Below are 15,311 nucleotides of genomic sequence, written 5' to 3' on the forward strand. Positions count from 1 at the left end.
AACCATGAACCAGACAATCGCAGGCGCCGAGAAAATATCCACCTGGGCATATCAACACTTGAAGATAAGACAACCATGAAGATGCCGTCTTTCATAGAGAATCATTCCTGTAACGCCGCCGCTATGCGCCAACCACCTGAAATACATGTCGTGATTCATATCCCTCTACGGGAGTAACATCTACCTTTTCATCAACGGGTATCATATGGTGTTTTAGATCCCAGCCGGCCCGGCGGCAGAGTTCTGATACAACCACGTCGCAATCACCCAAAAGATCAATATCGAAACCAGTGTGCGACACAGGCTATATACGGAAAGTTTAGTTCAGCCCAGTTGAAGGGAAATGTCGTCGATAAAACTCACCGTGCGTGATATGTAGATCTGCGGGATATCGCGCGGCAAGATCCCCGGCACTTCTGCTACGGGGGCCACCTTCAGCGAAGTTCCAATGACAATTACTAGGTCAACTAGCTCCCTATCGTGATGGATAAGGCGACGACCAAACTCGTCAGGAAGATCTTCGCCGAAGAAAGTGATATCAGGCTGAAAAAGTAAGTAAGTCAACATGGGGAATTCTGAAATAAATATAGATCGACGAACCTTCATGACACCAGGATTCGGAATTTCATAGTCTTCCTCATCCGAGCTATCTTCAAATTCCTTCCGATCTTTCTGACACCCGTTGGAACTCCGCTTTCGCTTAAGCCCTTGCGGTTTCAGTGCGTCGGCTTCGATTATTTGTCGGCAAGCGCTGCACTCAGGAACATTTCCCGCCTTGATCTCGCCAAATATCGCATCACCCGAGACCTTGTGTTCGCATTTGACACAAGTCGCAGATGCAAAGGAACCGTGGCATTGCACAATATTCTCCGGCAGAACACCCGCATTGGCCTCAATGTTGTCGATATTCTGAGTATAGTTGGTCAACAACTTGCCCTTGTCCTGAAGCAGCTTGATGAACCCATGTGTCGGTGAATATTTCTTTTCGGTAGGGAGGATGTCCTTCGCGATGGAGAAAAAGATGCTCGGATCTTCCCGAAAGACGTGAATATCAAAGACTTCTTGCGGGTCGCTTAGACCAAGGTGCTCCAATTTGGAGTAAAGACCGGTATCCTTTGAACGGAAATCAGGAATTCCAAGACTCGTCGAGATCTAGTCGGCAGAAGAGACATCAGCTTCTTGTCCTAAGACAAGTGTTGGAGAAAGTGTACTTACGCCCGCGCCGGTCAACACGATAATGTTTTTCGACTCCCGCAGGAGGCGCACAGCATCGTCGATAGTGTTGTAATCGGGAAGCTTTCGTCGACGAGAGAACTCACGCGAGATGGCGATCGCGAGAAGAGGGTGAAAGGACTCATCGGGTGCGCCTTCGAGGAACGCCGGGGGGACAATGCCGAATGCAGTGCATAGCTTCTTCGCTGTCACGGTCTCACGCACGATGGTCTCTTCCACAAAGGCAGCCTTACCGATCGCGTGAAGCCGATTTCGAAAAGTGACGGCTTCTTCGAGAGTACAGGCACCAGGAACTATAGGAAAATGCGCATTGTGAGCTTGAGTTTAGGGTGGATTCCGATAGCGGGGATGTCCGGGGCAAGGGAAGAAGGGGATATCAGGGGCACGTACCAAGCCCATCGCGCAGCTGTTCGTCGCGCAGCATCTGGATTGTGTCATCGCCAGACATAGCATCCCAGCCATCTGAATCATCGCTGTCGGTTTCGTATACGGAGGATGCCTCCTCCAACGCGACCGACTCCGCGTTGACCGGCTCCGCGACGTCGACAGCCTCCACCTCGACCACAGGAACCTTCACCGGGGTCTCCCCGCTAGGCGCTGGTACGAGATCCATCCTGCAGGAGTTTAGGCAGCCTCAACGTCTCGTTCGCGCAGTGAGCGTCGACAAAAAATCGGCGTATGCAACCGGAGGCGAATTTATCCGGCGCCGAGGTAAGTGGCGAGGGACAACCGTGGATGGGCGAATGGGCGAATGGGCGGGATAGGCAGATTGTGGTGGATTGATAGATCGGTGAATGGGGGAAACTTGAACTTGAAAGAAGGACTTGGACCTAGGGAGATAAATGGTCTAATATATAGATGGACTACTATGTGTCTTTGAGAAGTGTCATCAATGGGCGACAAACGTAACAAAGACGGGCGGGAAGTAAGAGGGGTAAAAAAAAAGAGAACATGTACATAGTGTATAGATGTATAGTAAAATGTCGTGACTTTTGGGGTGATATTCTTTCAATCGGCCATTTCGTGGTCATCATCAGAGTTTGCCTCGATCTCACCGTCCCATTCGCCTTCACCTTCTGCCTCACTATCGTCATCCATATCTTCACCAATTTCCTGGTTCATTCCTTGGACCAGTTCCAGGGCATGATCACGGAGTCGCTCATCCTCATATTCTAATACTTCATAGAGTTTCAAGCTCTGCTTGAGCCATTCCCGACTGGCCACCAATGATGCTTGTCGCGGGGATTCTGAGGGGTCTTCCTCTGTCACATCCTTGGGCGCCTGCTGCTTCTCCGCCAGCAGATAGAGACACCAGCCTCCGAGGTACCATGCCTCCACACTCTGGTCATCCTCGAGAATCAATCGCTCAAGCACTTCAAGGGCCTCGAATTCCAAAGAGACTTCCATCAGAAGTCGTGCAAGACTGATGCGCACCGCAAAATCGGGAATAGTGAGGTCCTCTGGAGGTAGATCTTTCCAAATACCGATACTTTTCCGGAGCGCTGCTTGGGCATCCTCGGTTCGCAGCTGTGATATACGGATAGATGCGAGAGTCTGCAAGACTTCGGGGGCATCTGGCGTCACCGTAATAGCTTCTGTGATAAGGGCATCGCACCGGGCCTCTGCATCTTCTTCCCATCTAAAAAAGAGAGAAAATAAAATGTAAGCAACGAGAAAGCATAGGTCGAGACAGACGAAACTCACGAAAGATCGGTCATATAGATCTCAGCAACAGCACAGAGCGCATTCGACAGCTTGGTCTTCTTCTCTTGGGAGTTTTCAATATCTTCTTTGCTGGTTTTGCCTTCCAGAGACTGTAAGACTTGTCGCAGGGATGCGACGCCCTTTTCAAACCATTGAACACTCTCTGAACCGCCTTGCTCACTCAATTGAGCAAGCCACAGGAATTTCTCAGAACCTCCACCCTCAGACTCAGAAATAGAGCCATTGGGATCCAGCTCCACAGCGCGAGTGAAGCATTCCCTCGCAGTATCGATATCGCCCAGCTCAACGTTGATTTCTCCCAGCAGGTTCACTGCTGGTAGCTGTGCCGGCCCATTGTCGCCCGCTAGATCAAGCGCTTTCTGTGCAGTTGGCAAAGCCTCATCGGCACGACCTGTTTGCAGGAGGATCGTGGCTTGATCGAGTAATGTGGAGGGATCTTGGGCCATGCTGTGTTTCGAGACGGAGCCGCCGGGGCCGAGGACGGATTTTTGGGAGGATTTTGAGGACTTCTTCGATTTATTCTTCTGCGGTCTGGGTTTACCCATGGCAATTTATCCCAATAAATGTAAAAAAAGGTGTGTATGATCGTGGTCAATGTAAAGGTAGCGGAACGCGGGGGACCTTGAATTAAAAAAAAGTTGAAGCTCCAAAAATTGGGTGTTTGACTGGTTTGCATGTGGGACCGCAAGACCCAATCGATTGGGATTGAACATCGCCCGCACTGGGTTTGCGACGGTGATGCGATAACCTCAAAAGAAATATAATTCACCAGCTGTATCCCGTCACTTCTTCTTTGGGGATAACCAAGACCTTTTCCTCTGTCTCTGCCTCCGTTCCCTTCGTTCTCCCCCCACAGAACGCTCTATTTTTTCCGCTTGGCCAGCTCGTCCCGCCAGTACCCCTCCGATCCGCCGGCGGAACAGACACAATGGGCCGCGAAGACCAAACAGAGGAGCGCGAAGTCCTCGACTCAATCTTTCCTGAAGAGATCACAGGTGAGTGTGAAAAAGAACTCTAGCTAGGAAAATTGAACCAAAGAGACGTTATTGACCTGGAACCCCACCTGTCAGACATATCCGACATTTCCTACAGAGTATCGATAAGCCTTGAGGCTCCCTGGAGTGAAGATGAGGAACTGGAGCAGCCTGTGATCTGCTTGGAAGTTTCGTACCCGGAAGAATATCCCGATGTCGCGCCAGATCTCAGCATCTCTTCCCCACCCAACGCCCAGAAGCACCCACAACTGGATATTCAAGAAGACCGGGAGCGGCTTCTGGAGTCTCTCCAGCCTACGATCGAAGAAAATATGGGAATGGCAATGGTTTTCACTCTTGTGAGCGCACTGAAGGAAAATGCCGAGGACCTGATGACGGAGCGTGCGAATGCAGTCCAGGCCGAGAAGGACAAGGTAGCTGCGAAGGCTGAGGAGGAAGAGAACAAGAAGTTCCAGGGCACACCTGTCAACCGGGAGACTTTCTTAGAATGGCACGCAAAGTTCCTCAAGGAAACAGAGGAGGAGGAGCTGCGACAAAAAGAGGAGAAGGAAGCAGAGGACAAGAAGAAAAAGTCCAGCAAGGACGAGAAGAAGCTAACTGGTCGCGAATTGTGGGAGCGTGGATTGGCAGGCAAGGGCGATTATGAGGATGAAGGGGATGATGCTCTGCCAGCTGTTGAAAAGCTTAAGGTCACAGCATGAGTTGCTATACAGTTAGTCAGTCATATTTAGCCGGGTTGCCAGACCCCTATGAAAATACTACCTCTGGTTTGAATTCTTGCCAACACATATCTCCCTCTTATGGTTTTATTTTGATTGGTAACTTTCAGTATGGAAGGATATCGCATCAAAGCATGGGGTATCATTGTGTAAGTGAACGCGACTCAACATCGACTAAACCGTCTTTCTTTCAAGGGCCGAAGAGGCATTTGTACATGATTCAATCCCGACCTGCAAGAGAATCTCCCTTTGCACGCCTCTCTTTTTCTTCTTCCTCTGCCATAGCGCGCTCCTTGAGCACGACATTCCACATTTTTTGGGCCAGTTCTGCAGCGGCTTCATCCGATTCACGAATCTGGTCAAATACTTCAGTGAGACCTAGTTGGTAATGCCGTGCCCAAGTAGTCGGCTCCTGAGCACCCGTCATCCGGTCCCAACTATCCTCGTCCTTAGCGAAAAGAAGATCAATCGTCAATCTGTCTCGGCGCAGGATGCGCTTCCACCGTCTTTCCAATTTATGCCGTATGACACCGCTAAGATTTGTCGGTTGCGGCTTTTTGATGCGCAAGAAAGGCAGTCCCCGTGCGTTAACCAGGACTGGTATTTTGCGCACTCCTTTGATCGGGTGTGGACGGGATAAGATCGAGGATGTATTTGGATGACGCACTCGGGTCTTTTCCTCGAAACGCTTCGTTTCCATTTTCCGTAAATCTTTGGCAGACAGGGGTTTCGGTGCCTTCTCCTCCCTGAGTCGTTTTTGTTGAGCCACCAGTTCTACCTTCGCTTGTCTAGCTTGTTCAATAATGGCGCTGAGTTTGCTGGCATCTTGGCCGTTGCCATTGGAAGCAGATCCTAGCAGGTCGAGTGTCTGTTTCCAGTAACTTCATTAGTATCCTTGAAGTTCGACGATAGACGTGGCAGGAGGGGCTCGTGTACCTGATAGCCGGCTTTGAGGGAGTTTGCTATCTGAGAAGGACTATCTAGTCCTCTGTATTTGCGAAATTTTTGCTTGACGAGAATTCGTGTCTCGCCGCGCCACGGCGGGCTATCAGCCAAGGGAGAACATTGTCGCAGGAGAGCTCGATAGAGAGATAAACCTAAGTTCCCAAAAAAACAAGGGTCAACACCAAACCAGGGCCAAAACAAGAGACAATGACTTACAAGCAAAGCGATGTACCCCCGAGTACTTAGGAATTAACATACTGTGAAAGCTAGGAGTGCGGCGAGATGGCGGAAGTTCTCCGCAGGAAGGGAAAACACGGTACCACGTGATCTAGATCGTACATACCAGAATCGCGACTAGGTATACAATTTTGGAATGGATGCTCTAAATAAGTACTGGAATAGGTATGTATGAAAATTGGAGATACAATCGCTTTTTTCGGAATCGGGAATCAGTCTTTACAAGGGAACTATCAGAGTCGGCAAGTTGCAATTTAGCAAAATGTCGAAAGGCAATACGTCATCTCATAGGAACTTTATGAATAGAATAAATTGGGCTGCGAAAGGAAGCACGCCGATGCTATCATGCAGAGAGACTGTACACGCTCTAGGAGAATCATCAGAGGAAAGAGGAGAAGCAAAGAAACGTAAAAGAGGACGGTCGTAATGCTTTGGATTTCTGGACCCTATTGATGAGACGTGGGCGTTTAGAAAGTCGAGCCCTGGGGGGTTGCGGCAGCTTCTTATGCTGAGGCAACGCCATGTATCTATGAATGATGAGTTAGCTCTTGGCACATATTCTTAGAAAGGGGAAGTTTCACCTCCGGAGCTCGATCAGAACTGTCTCCATAGTAAATTCTCGCTTCCACTGAGCCAGGCAAGGAAGCTTAGTAGGGTCCACCTAATTATTTCAATCACTTTCAGTTATGATTCTTTGGAATTGTGGCGGATTTTCAAGTCCCTACCTTGCCAGAGTTCTGGTCGACGCAGGGAATGTTGACTTTCGAGGTGAACTGGATGGTAGGAGGGTTATCAGGATAGTCGGGACCGCAATGAATGTTGGCACTGTATATCCGGTTCTCATGGACGCTCTAATAGAAACCTCGAAGTAAGCATATATCCAATACTCAATACCCCAAGTCTGTGAGAAAGAGGAGACACGAACGTGAGGCGGTCCAAGAATAGTGCCGTTCCAGTTGCTCATCATCATATCTTCGCCATCAGCGAGACCATACGAGCATGCCTCTGCAATTGAGAGAAGAAAGCCATTGGTCAGTTACGTGGTCCAGTGTTATCAGGGTGTGACGGATCCTACCTGCACCCAGGCCCTTTTCGCCTTTCTCCAACTCTTCCAGTAGGCGGAAGTTCCGCGGAATCTTGGCAGCACACATGGTGAATGGTAGTAATCAAGAGATCAACAAAGATCCAGAAAGGACTCCGAAGTCAAGAAGCCGGGAAGAGGGCAGGAGGGGCAACCACCCACTTTCTGCCGCTCCTGCCTGTCCGACTGACCGCCTGGAACAGTCACGTGTGATATGGTCTTTATCGAATGTCTTGGCATTTGGACTGGAGATGCCACGCTGGGGGATTGTTGACTGCTCCGCAATTTCACTGCACAGGTCTCAACAATACTGAGTATCGTGTTATCTAACGTCCCATCTATATTGAGGACGACTCGACAAGCTCTGGGAGTCTCAATACGCGTTGATACGGGCCAAAACACCCCGATATTGCGGACACTGCGACCTCCGACCATCAGTATAACGGGCGTTGGCCATGCGTTGATGGGATCATTCTTCATTGGAAAATGTCCTCCCAATTTCTGCAGACCGAACTTGCCAACCTTATTCAAGAATCCAGGCGGAAAAATGCCGACTTGCGCAATGTTGGTCGACCCCTTGACCGTTATCTTTCCCCTGTGGCCACTAATACTCGACATAGGCAGCAGAGCAATCACTCAATGAGCTGAAGGCGCTACCATCAACTTCTGAAGCGCAAATATCAGCAGGTATGCATTAGCTCGCTGAAAGTTGGAAATTGAAAATGAGAATGACTGACATGTACTGTAGATCTGGTCCGCAAACCCACATTCGTGGAACCATTTATTATCGCATGCCATACTCGACATGCGAAACTTGCGGGTATCGGTGTAATTTGCCTTCAGAGGCTGATCGCTTCCAAATCTTTGCCATCTCATCGCCTGAAGGACGTTCTTGCTGGCCTAAAAGAGACCACCAGCCTGAGTATGTTCTGAAGCTTGGTAATGGATATTGTACCAAATACTAATGTTTTGCAGGTCTCGATATCCAGCTCAAGATCTTACAATCACTACCTTCGCTTTTGCAATACTATTCGAATGATCTTAGTGGAGAATTACTCGCGAGCACGTTGGAAATATGTGCGACTTTGCAAGCAAGCAAGACGATTGCAGTCAGTAGCACAGCGGCTGCTACCCTCCAGCAACTCGTTGTTTCTACATTTGAACGAGTGTCGAGCGAAGACAGTAGGCCATTTTGAAAATTCCCCCATTACAGAGCATAACTAATGCTTTCTGCAGGGCTTCCCGACGATGCCAAAACAACAACACATGTGAGCGTAGATGGCCAGTCTGTGGATGTGGCACAATTTGCATATGACGCTTTACTGGTACTATGAAAGATCTTTACCCTGAATATCTTCGGTGCTGACATTTATTCGCAGGTTCTGGATGATCTCTGCCGGATTATTGATGGTGAACAGTTGCAATTTCTACGCACCAAGACATTGTCCTCGGCATTCGTCCTGGAACTAATAGAAAGTATCATACTGAACAGTGGTCGGCTGTTTGTGAGCCACCCTGAGTTGTCACAGGTTCTTCGAGTGCGCCTCATGCCATTAACTGTACGATATTTGTCTGAACGTCATTCGTTTTCTGAAACAGTCCGAGTGGCTAGAATTCTTCTTGTTCTTCTGAAACGGCACATGTCTCTCCTACCCGCCGAGTGTGAAATGGCATTTGGTCTTCTCACTCATTTATTGGAACCGGATGGAACAGCGCCCTGGAAGCGAGTGCTATGCATGGAAGTGTTCCGAGGACTTTACTCCGAGCCTGGAGTTGTCCGGCAGATATACTCCCTTTACGATGGAGAAGAGGGCAGGAAGAACGTCCTGAGGGACCATATGGCTTCTCTTGTAAAGCTCGCTTCGGAAAAGCCTTCATTGATTGGAGTTAGCAATCAATCAACAATACCGCTACGACCAGATCACTCACGGTCTGCTACGGATGATCAAATCGCACTTGAGACTGGCGGAGTTACAGGCGTCATTGGATCATCAGTTCCTCAAACTGAGACCAAGGTACCAGGTATCAGCACTCAGTGGAGTCTTGTTAGGACGCCCTACATTGAGCTTCTCGACAAGTCAGATCCGCCATTCCCTCCAGAAACCTACATTTACAGCCTTGTCCTCAATTGCATTAGCAGCTTCGCCGAAGGACTCGCGAAATTCATTCTGCCGCTCACAGTTCCTGACCTGAAACAGAAGCGCAAAAATCGATTGGCAAACCAGGAACAAGGCCCCGATTCTGCTAGATCATCGCAAGACCTTCAAGCTCATGAATTGGGAAGAATCAAACCCTCATCCTCTTTGAAAAAGTCCACAGCCCCCATCAATCCTTTGGATCTGCAGTCCCACGTTCAGTACTCTGCAATCCGGACGTGCGCCGACATTGTTGAGAATTGCTGGCCTGCGGTTCTTGCGACATGCTCAACCTTTCTTCGAGCATCTTTGGATGATGAGTTCTATCACAACCTTGTACGAGCATTCCAAAAGCTGGCCCACGTGGCAGGTCTTTTGCGGTTGTCCGTTCCCCGCGATGCATTCCTTACGACACTAGGGAAGGCTGCCATGCCTGCAAGCACAGGAGGATCTAAAGCGCAAACCCTTGTCAATCCCAGTGCAAGTGCCTCTCAAAGCCCTGACACGTCCAAGAATAAACGCAAAAGCTCGGATATACCTCGAATCAATCCTTTGCCTTCTGACCCCTCCGCCGGCGCAGCAGCACAGAGTGTCCCGGTAGCTTTAAGCACAAGAAATCTTCTGTGCCTACGAGCTCTGTTAAACCTTGGAATTGCACTGGGGCCAACTTTAGATCAGCAGGCCTGGTCTATCCTTCTTGAAACACTGCAATATACTGGCTTGGTGATTGGTGCATCTAGTACAATGGTCAAATCGACGACTAGTGGAGAGACAACAGTCGTCTCTGGCAATGATGTTCCAACTGCAAATCTCGGAACCGAAGTAATTGCAGTGCAAGCAGCCTCAGCTAAGCTGTTTGAAAGCACCGGTGATTACCCTAGTGCTTCATTCCGAGAGATCCTACTCGCATTACTCAATCTCTCCACATTTACCGAACAAGAATCCCAAAAAGAATCTGCACAGGAAGTGTCGGAAACACCTAACTCGCCACAGTCGTCGCGACGCCCTGGGGCCCTTAATCAAAATGCCCGACGAGTGTCACACACTGTGGGCAAGTCGAGGATGCAAGACGAGGAGCTGAATTTTGTGCTGGAAAAAGGAAATGATCTGGCTAGATCGAACCTTGAGAGGCTTTCTTCGCTTGATGAAGAAGACAATATCGCGTGGCAGCTTCTGACCCAAAGTCTTATCTCTACGTCTACAAATGTCGCCGTCAACCCTAGCCTTCGTCTACAGGCCAGTGGAATATTGAATTCGTTAGTCTTCTTGACAATGAAACCAGGGGAAGTCGACGATGAGAAGGCACGAAACGAGGTACAGACCCGAAACCTTCAGACTCTCAAAGACCAGGTCTTCTCGCTATATTCGTCGGACACAGTATCGTCGAAGTCGCTTCCGATCACTGTGACAGAAATTCACGAACAATGCTTGGAAATCCTGCAAAATATACTCGAACAATATGCAGAGACATTCGTGGATGGTTGGAGTCTCATCTTTGACTTGATAACCGGCGTTTTCCAAGGGATAGCAAAGGTGGAGGGTGGAGATAAACTAATAACCCCAACCGAGCGTAGGGCATCAGGTCTTCCTGCTGGACCTCGTTTGGTTCGTGCCGCCTACAAGTCATTGCATCTTGTGGCTTCGGACTTTCTCTCTCTTCTGCCTGCCACATGTCTATTAAGTCTCGTCAATTCGTTGTCCAGCTTCGCCTCTCAAACACAAGACTTCAATATCTCCCTCACAACAACCTCATTTTTCTGGAACGTGTCCGATTTTCTCCAAGGGCAGATTGAGAAATTTTGTATCGAAAGCCATGTTGACGCTTCTGTTAGCGAAGAGGAGCTAGGCAAGCTTACTTGTGACAGTGACCCCTCTGTTTCAAGGAACTCGCTTTGGCTTTTGCTACTGCTCCGAATCGTTGACATCACAACAGACCCGAGATCCGAGATTCGAAACAGCGCTATACATACTCTACTCAGAATCTTTGACGCATACGGACAACAGCTTCCCCGAAGGCATGGCGCCTATGTCTGAACAGGGTTCTTTTCCTGATGGTCGAGGGTATCGAAACCAAACTACTTCAGCCCAAATCAAAGCAAGGCGGCGATACAGACGACCTCAAGTCCAAGGTTGCGACAACAGTTGTTATGATTAATGGCGTCTCGAATTTGATTACAAGCTTTTTCGATACCATCGTCAGTGATGAGGAGTTTGACCAGTCTTGGAAGCGACTTTTGAAATACCTACAAGCTCTGATTGATATGCGCATTCTGGAATTCAGCGATGCCACTTTTGTCAGCCTTTCATCTATTCTCGTTTGCGTACAACCCTCGACTGGTATCAGCAAGGAAGCACTTCGGTGTGCATGGGACCTTTGGGCCAATGGCCACCCTGCTGCAGACGAAGCCGCCCTTGACCTCGATAAGCCCAATCAAGACGCAGCGCTGGCCTACATTCAATCCTTTCAGCAGATCTACCGACTGTACAAAGACAGCCTGACCACAGAACAAATCGAGAAGGTTCTCCAGCATTTGCGTCTGCTGGTATGGAACTCTGTATCCCCGCCATACTCGCCAGATCTCGATCGCCCTTCTGCTGTCCAGGACTTGGTCATCAATTGCCTCAAAAAACTTTGCTCAGAGAAGGAAGAGTCGCAGGCAGCTATTTTGCTGAGTCTTGCCGACCTGTCTGACTCGGTATTGACAAAGTGGTCTCTTGGCGATGATTCACGAAAGCCGACGTTCGTGGCATTCTCGAAAAGTATCATCGATCTGGTTTGTTGGTATATCGCAGACTTCGGTATCAAGCAGGATATTTTCACAAACGGCGCCTTGGCAACATCACTTGAGCATCTCGGTGCGTTGATCACGCAAAAATACAGATGGCAGGGCAAGGACCGTGAGCCTTTCCTCTGGCAGAAAGCTGTTACAACCACATTGAACGTCCTTGAAGCCGCTGTCCCGTATATCGAAAAGCGTTATCCCGAAGCAAGCGAAAAAAACGTCGCCCATTTCTGGCAATGCATTGTGGACATCACCCATGGCATTGTCTCTGCTCGCGGTTTCCAGACCCAGCAGTTAGCAAATGCACGTATACTATCCGACGAGGCTTTCGACATCGCAGCATTCACCCGTCTGAAGACGTTGGTACTTCCTTCACTAGGAGCATCTGTCATCCCAGAGACCGTCCGTCGTGACTTCGCCTGCGCCCTCTTCCACTCCTCATTCATATACCCACCGCAGCGTTTCGATCTTCCCAGTTGTCCCATCGAGCAAGAACCTCTCAAGGACTTCTATAAGATTCGCGACGGTCGCACATTTGACCCGCCCCCAACGCTGCGTCCAAGGATAGCATATGTCCTCATGGATACATTTTTTGAGCTTGCGACGAGTGCCGTTTCTAAGGACGCCGCTGCTGCACCCAGCCCGCAAACCTTGCTAGCACGATCCATCTCCCCCTATCTTCTTCTTCGATGCGCCATCGCGATAAAGTGCTATATCGCCGATCAACCTCTCCGCGGCTTAATGCCACAACCGACCCCGGCACGCAGGGAATTGCTTCATTTACTCGTCCACGCGGTCCAACTTCGGAGCGAGCCCTCAGCCATTCCAGATCCCCCATCCATCAAGACGGTTACAGTGGCGGCGGGAAAGAATGACGATTCATCCCTTCATCATCGCAAGCATCTTGAATGGCTATATCCGCTGGTTGCCAAAGCCATCCAGGTTGCGGGCAAGGAACGTGATGATGGACAGGTGCTTGAAGCGCTTGGAAAGGTATTGCACGAGATTGGACGCTTTGAATAGAGGCGATCATGCCGAAAAGTCACCAGCGGGACAAAAAGAGACCCGGTTCTGCTAGAAGACACCCGGAGTTAACTGGCGATAATGCATAAATTCTTGATTTAATCACGGTCGGTTTTTCTGGGATAGACATTTGTCTTTGGACGATAAAATCTAAGATGTTTCCCAAGATTTTTATTTTAATTTTAAAAAACCGGTTTATTGATCTTATTGAAATGTGTAGACAGTAGAACGAAAACGGTGGGCTACAGAGTGATATCGTGACATGACCATGACAAAAAGAAAAGGATGGTACAGGCACATGGCGAGGGTAAACAGAGTTGAGGAAGAGGAAGTTTGCGGGTGCCTAAGATGAGTGATGTGGGTATAGATAGGAAGTGAGAGGGTTAGATCATCACTCGAAGAGCTAGCATTGCGATTATGCCGCAGGTGTCGAAACGGGCTGCTGGGCCTGTTCAGCTGGTTGAACTGGCTGAGCCGGCCGAATGGGCGTCACCTCACGACCTGGGCCTGCGGTAGCAGATCCTGGGGGCAGAGCCTGCTGCTGTTGCTGGAGGAGGACTTGCTGTTGGATTTGCTGCTGCTGGGCGATCTGGGGCGTCGCGGCAATCTCGGGCGCTTGGCGGAAGAGGGCAATCTCTGACTGCTTAAAGTAACGACGGGCATCTGCAATGAAGGAGATTCCATTTGTTAGTGACACTAGAACCGTTGAAATGCGAATACAGCGACTCATCGACTCAGCGACTCAGCGCCTTGGTGAATTGGTGGAGGCGTGGGATGCCAAGACCAGGCTAGCGTGGGGGTCGGCAGGCCACGGCACGGAAACTTGGATTTCGGCCGTGGGATATGCAAGCCGGGCCGACCAACTCGTACCAATTGCCGACGGGTTTTGATAAGATATCATTGGCACTTGCTTGCTCCACACCATCGTTGGGTGCATCATAGCTAACCGCTATGAATTGGGTGGGACCGATATAGAAACACAACAACGTACCTTCATCAATCAGCACCAGGCTGAGATAATATCGTGTCGAGTACTTCTTGTTGACATCGCGGAAGGTCGGTGTCAGGTCAAAGCCACCGAGGAACAGACGGATTGGAATGGTTTCGCCTGTGGCAAGTTAGCATATTGAAGGTTTCGGCGATGTCTTTTCCATGACAAAGCAACACGGTCGCAGTTGACAAGTCCGGTGGGAGGGGCTTTGTAAGAACTGACCTCGAGAAGGTGAGCCATCCATTATCTGGCCGCAATGTTAGCACTGTCCACACTGTCCACGCGAGCACACGCCAGCCTCAACTCGAGGGAGGGGCATGTTGATACTAAGACATACCTCGAATCGCACCAGTGTCTCGCTCTCATTGTACTGATTGGGAGGAGATCCGGTAGTTTCCCGTCGAATGATAGACAATTCCATATGTTTAATCTTCAGTCGTACGAGCAGGAAATAGATCCGACCCACAATCACGTCCTTAAGGTGATACTTGGATTTGGAGTACTCGAACTCAATATGCAGGCAGTCTTCAATTCCGACATCCATCTTGATAGGGCTGTTGGTCTCGGGTGGCATGCGGTACGAATACACCCAGAGGTCCTTTTCGCGGATGACGTCGGCCATGCGCCGCGAGACCGTCACGCGCACGAAATAGCGCAGTTTCACATTGATGCCATTATAGGATTCGTATTGCTTCTCGACGTTCTTGAAGTTGAATGGGAAGGTTTGAGGGTGGAGCAGCTCGCCGGGCGCGGCGAGTTCTTGGACAAGCGACAGGAATTCGTAGTGGTTGCCTCGATCGTAAAACATTTCTGTCGCCCCAGGCAGTTAGTGTCGTCCTCCCTTCCATGACTCGGGGCCAGTCGACGGAAATTACGCACCAATGGTTCCAATGAATTGCACTTTGATTCCTGTGTGCTCCAATCGCTTTCCATCCTTTGGCCGGATCGTCACCGCACCCTTGACGGACTCTCCGTCCATGTACAAGGGGACCCGCTCACGGCGGGCCTTATCGAGCTTGACATCGACAGTTTGGCGATCATCGAGGTTGTCCAGGACGACATCGATGTCGACAGGGGTGGAAAAGAATAGCGAAGCCATAATGTGCAGCAGCCGTAGTCAAAGATGGAGGTCAGGCAGCTTAGCTCGGGGATCCAGAACGTGGCCTCGCTGCTTAGTCATACCCCGCAAGGCAGCTATCAACCACACTCCCACTTGAACAGAACATTCAGATGATCCCAGAATTGATGTTGAATGGAGTGTGATATTCCAATATTTGAGATCTAGCTGGTTGGTTCATGATGAATTGCAGTAGGCACTCGGAAACTTCAAGTTCCAAGATTCCAATTACGGGCTGGGGAAGTACATTCCCGGATATATATCACCGAGCCTTTATGCTGTAGTACTATACTGCAGGGCTCGTAGGCACAGGGCAGTGCTTCCAAG

The 15,311-nt window shown here is 49.7% G+C and overlaps 7 protein-coding genes across 7 annotated transcripts; 2 read left to right on the plus strand and 5 right to left on the minus strand.

The window, feature by feature from the left end:
• Window positions 1-121: 121 nt before the first annotated feature.
• On the minus strand, window positions 122-1,846 carry N7509_010547 (putative histone deacetylase SIR2; the record flags this gene model as incomplete). The annotated part of the gene is made up of 5 exons (XM_056635184.1): window positions 122-304; window positions 364-543; window positions 601-1,152; window positions 1,216-1,526; window positions 1,624-1,846. 5 exons carry the CDS (start codon window positions 1,844-1,846, stop codon window positions 122-124), a joined length of 1,449 nt encoding a protein of 482 aa, XP_056485804.1.
• Window positions 1,847-2,241: 395 nt separating this feature from the next.
• N7509_010548 (ACL4 family protein) lies at window positions 2,242-3,503 on the minus strand (the record flags this gene model as incomplete). Its single annotated transcript, XM_056635185.1, has 2 exons — window positions 2,242-2,872; window positions 2,938-3,503. 2 exons carry the CDS (start codon window positions 3,501-3,503, stop codon window positions 2,242-2,244), a joined length of 1,197 nt encoding a protein of 398 aa, XP_056485805.1.
• A 383-nt stretch (window positions 3,504-3,886) lies between these two features.
• Window positions 3,887-4,654, plus strand: N7509_010549 (RWD domain-containing protein; the record flags this gene model as incomplete). The annotated part of the gene is made up of 2 exons (XM_056635186.1): window positions 3,887-3,953; window positions 4,029-4,654. The coding sequence occupies 2 exons, from the start codon at window positions 3,887-3,889 to the stop codon at window positions 4,652-4,654; spliced, it is 693 nt and encodes a 230-aa protein (XP_056485806.1).
• A 238-nt stretch (window positions 4,655-4,892) lies between these two features.
• N7509_010550 (Ubiquitin-conjugating enzyme spm2) lies at window positions 4,893-5,873 on the minus strand (the record flags this gene model as incomplete). The annotated part of the gene is made up of 2 exons (XM_056635187.1): window positions 4,893-5,540; window positions 5,850-5,873. 2 exons carry the CDS (start codon window positions 5,871-5,873, stop codon window positions 4,893-4,895), a joined length of 672 nt encoding a protein of 223 aa, XP_056485807.1.
• A 558-nt stretch (window positions 5,874-6,431) lies between these two features.
• Window positions 6,432-7,005, minus strand: N7509_010551 (E2 ubiquitin-conjugating protein MMS2; the record flags this gene model as incomplete). The annotated part of the gene is made up of 4 exons (XM_056635188.1): window positions 6,432-6,515; window positions 6,580-6,705; window positions 6,780-6,859; window positions 6,930-7,005. 4 exons carry the CDS (start codon window positions 7,003-7,005, stop codon window positions 6,432-6,434), a joined length of 366 nt encoding a protein of 121 aa, XP_056485808.1.
• Window positions 7,006-7,421: 416 nt separating this feature from the next.
• On the plus strand, window positions 7,422-12,876 carry N7509_010552 (uncharacterized protein; the record flags this gene model as incomplete). The annotated part of the gene is made up of 7 exons (XM_056635189.1): window positions 7,422-7,499; window positions 7,556-7,622; window positions 7,684-7,857; window positions 7,911-8,117; window positions 8,172-8,260; window positions 8,315-11,098; window positions 11,155-12,876. The coding sequence occupies 7 exons, from the start codon at window positions 7,422-7,424 to the stop codon at window positions 12,874-12,876; spliced, it is 5,121 nt and encodes a 1,706-aa protein (XP_056485809.1).
• Window positions 12,877-13,291: 415 nt separating this feature from the next.
• N7509_010553 (vacuolar protein sorting-associated protein 26) lies at window positions 13,292-14,966 on the minus strand (the record flags this gene model as incomplete). Its single annotated transcript, XM_056635190.1, has 5 exons — window positions 13,292-13,572; window positions 13,868-13,984; window positions 14,090-14,114; window positions 14,205-14,677; window positions 14,747-14,966. The coding sequence occupies 5 exons, from the start codon at window positions 14,964-14,966 to the stop codon at window positions 13,292-13,294; spliced, it is 1,116 nt and encodes a 371-aa protein (XP_056485810.1).
• Between the last annotated feature and the right edge of the window lie 345 nt (window positions 14,967-15,311).

This window comes from Penicillium cosmopolitanum, assembly GCF_028827165.1.
Source record: "Penicillium cosmopolitanum strain IBT 29677 chromosome Unknown utg000009l:1.0-9042332.0:1.0-9050551.0, whole genome shotgun sequence".
NCBI classification, from domain to species: domain Eukaryota; kingdom Fungi; phylum Ascomycota; class Eurotiomycetes; order Eurotiales; family Aspergillaceae; genus Penicillium; species Penicillium cosmopolitanum.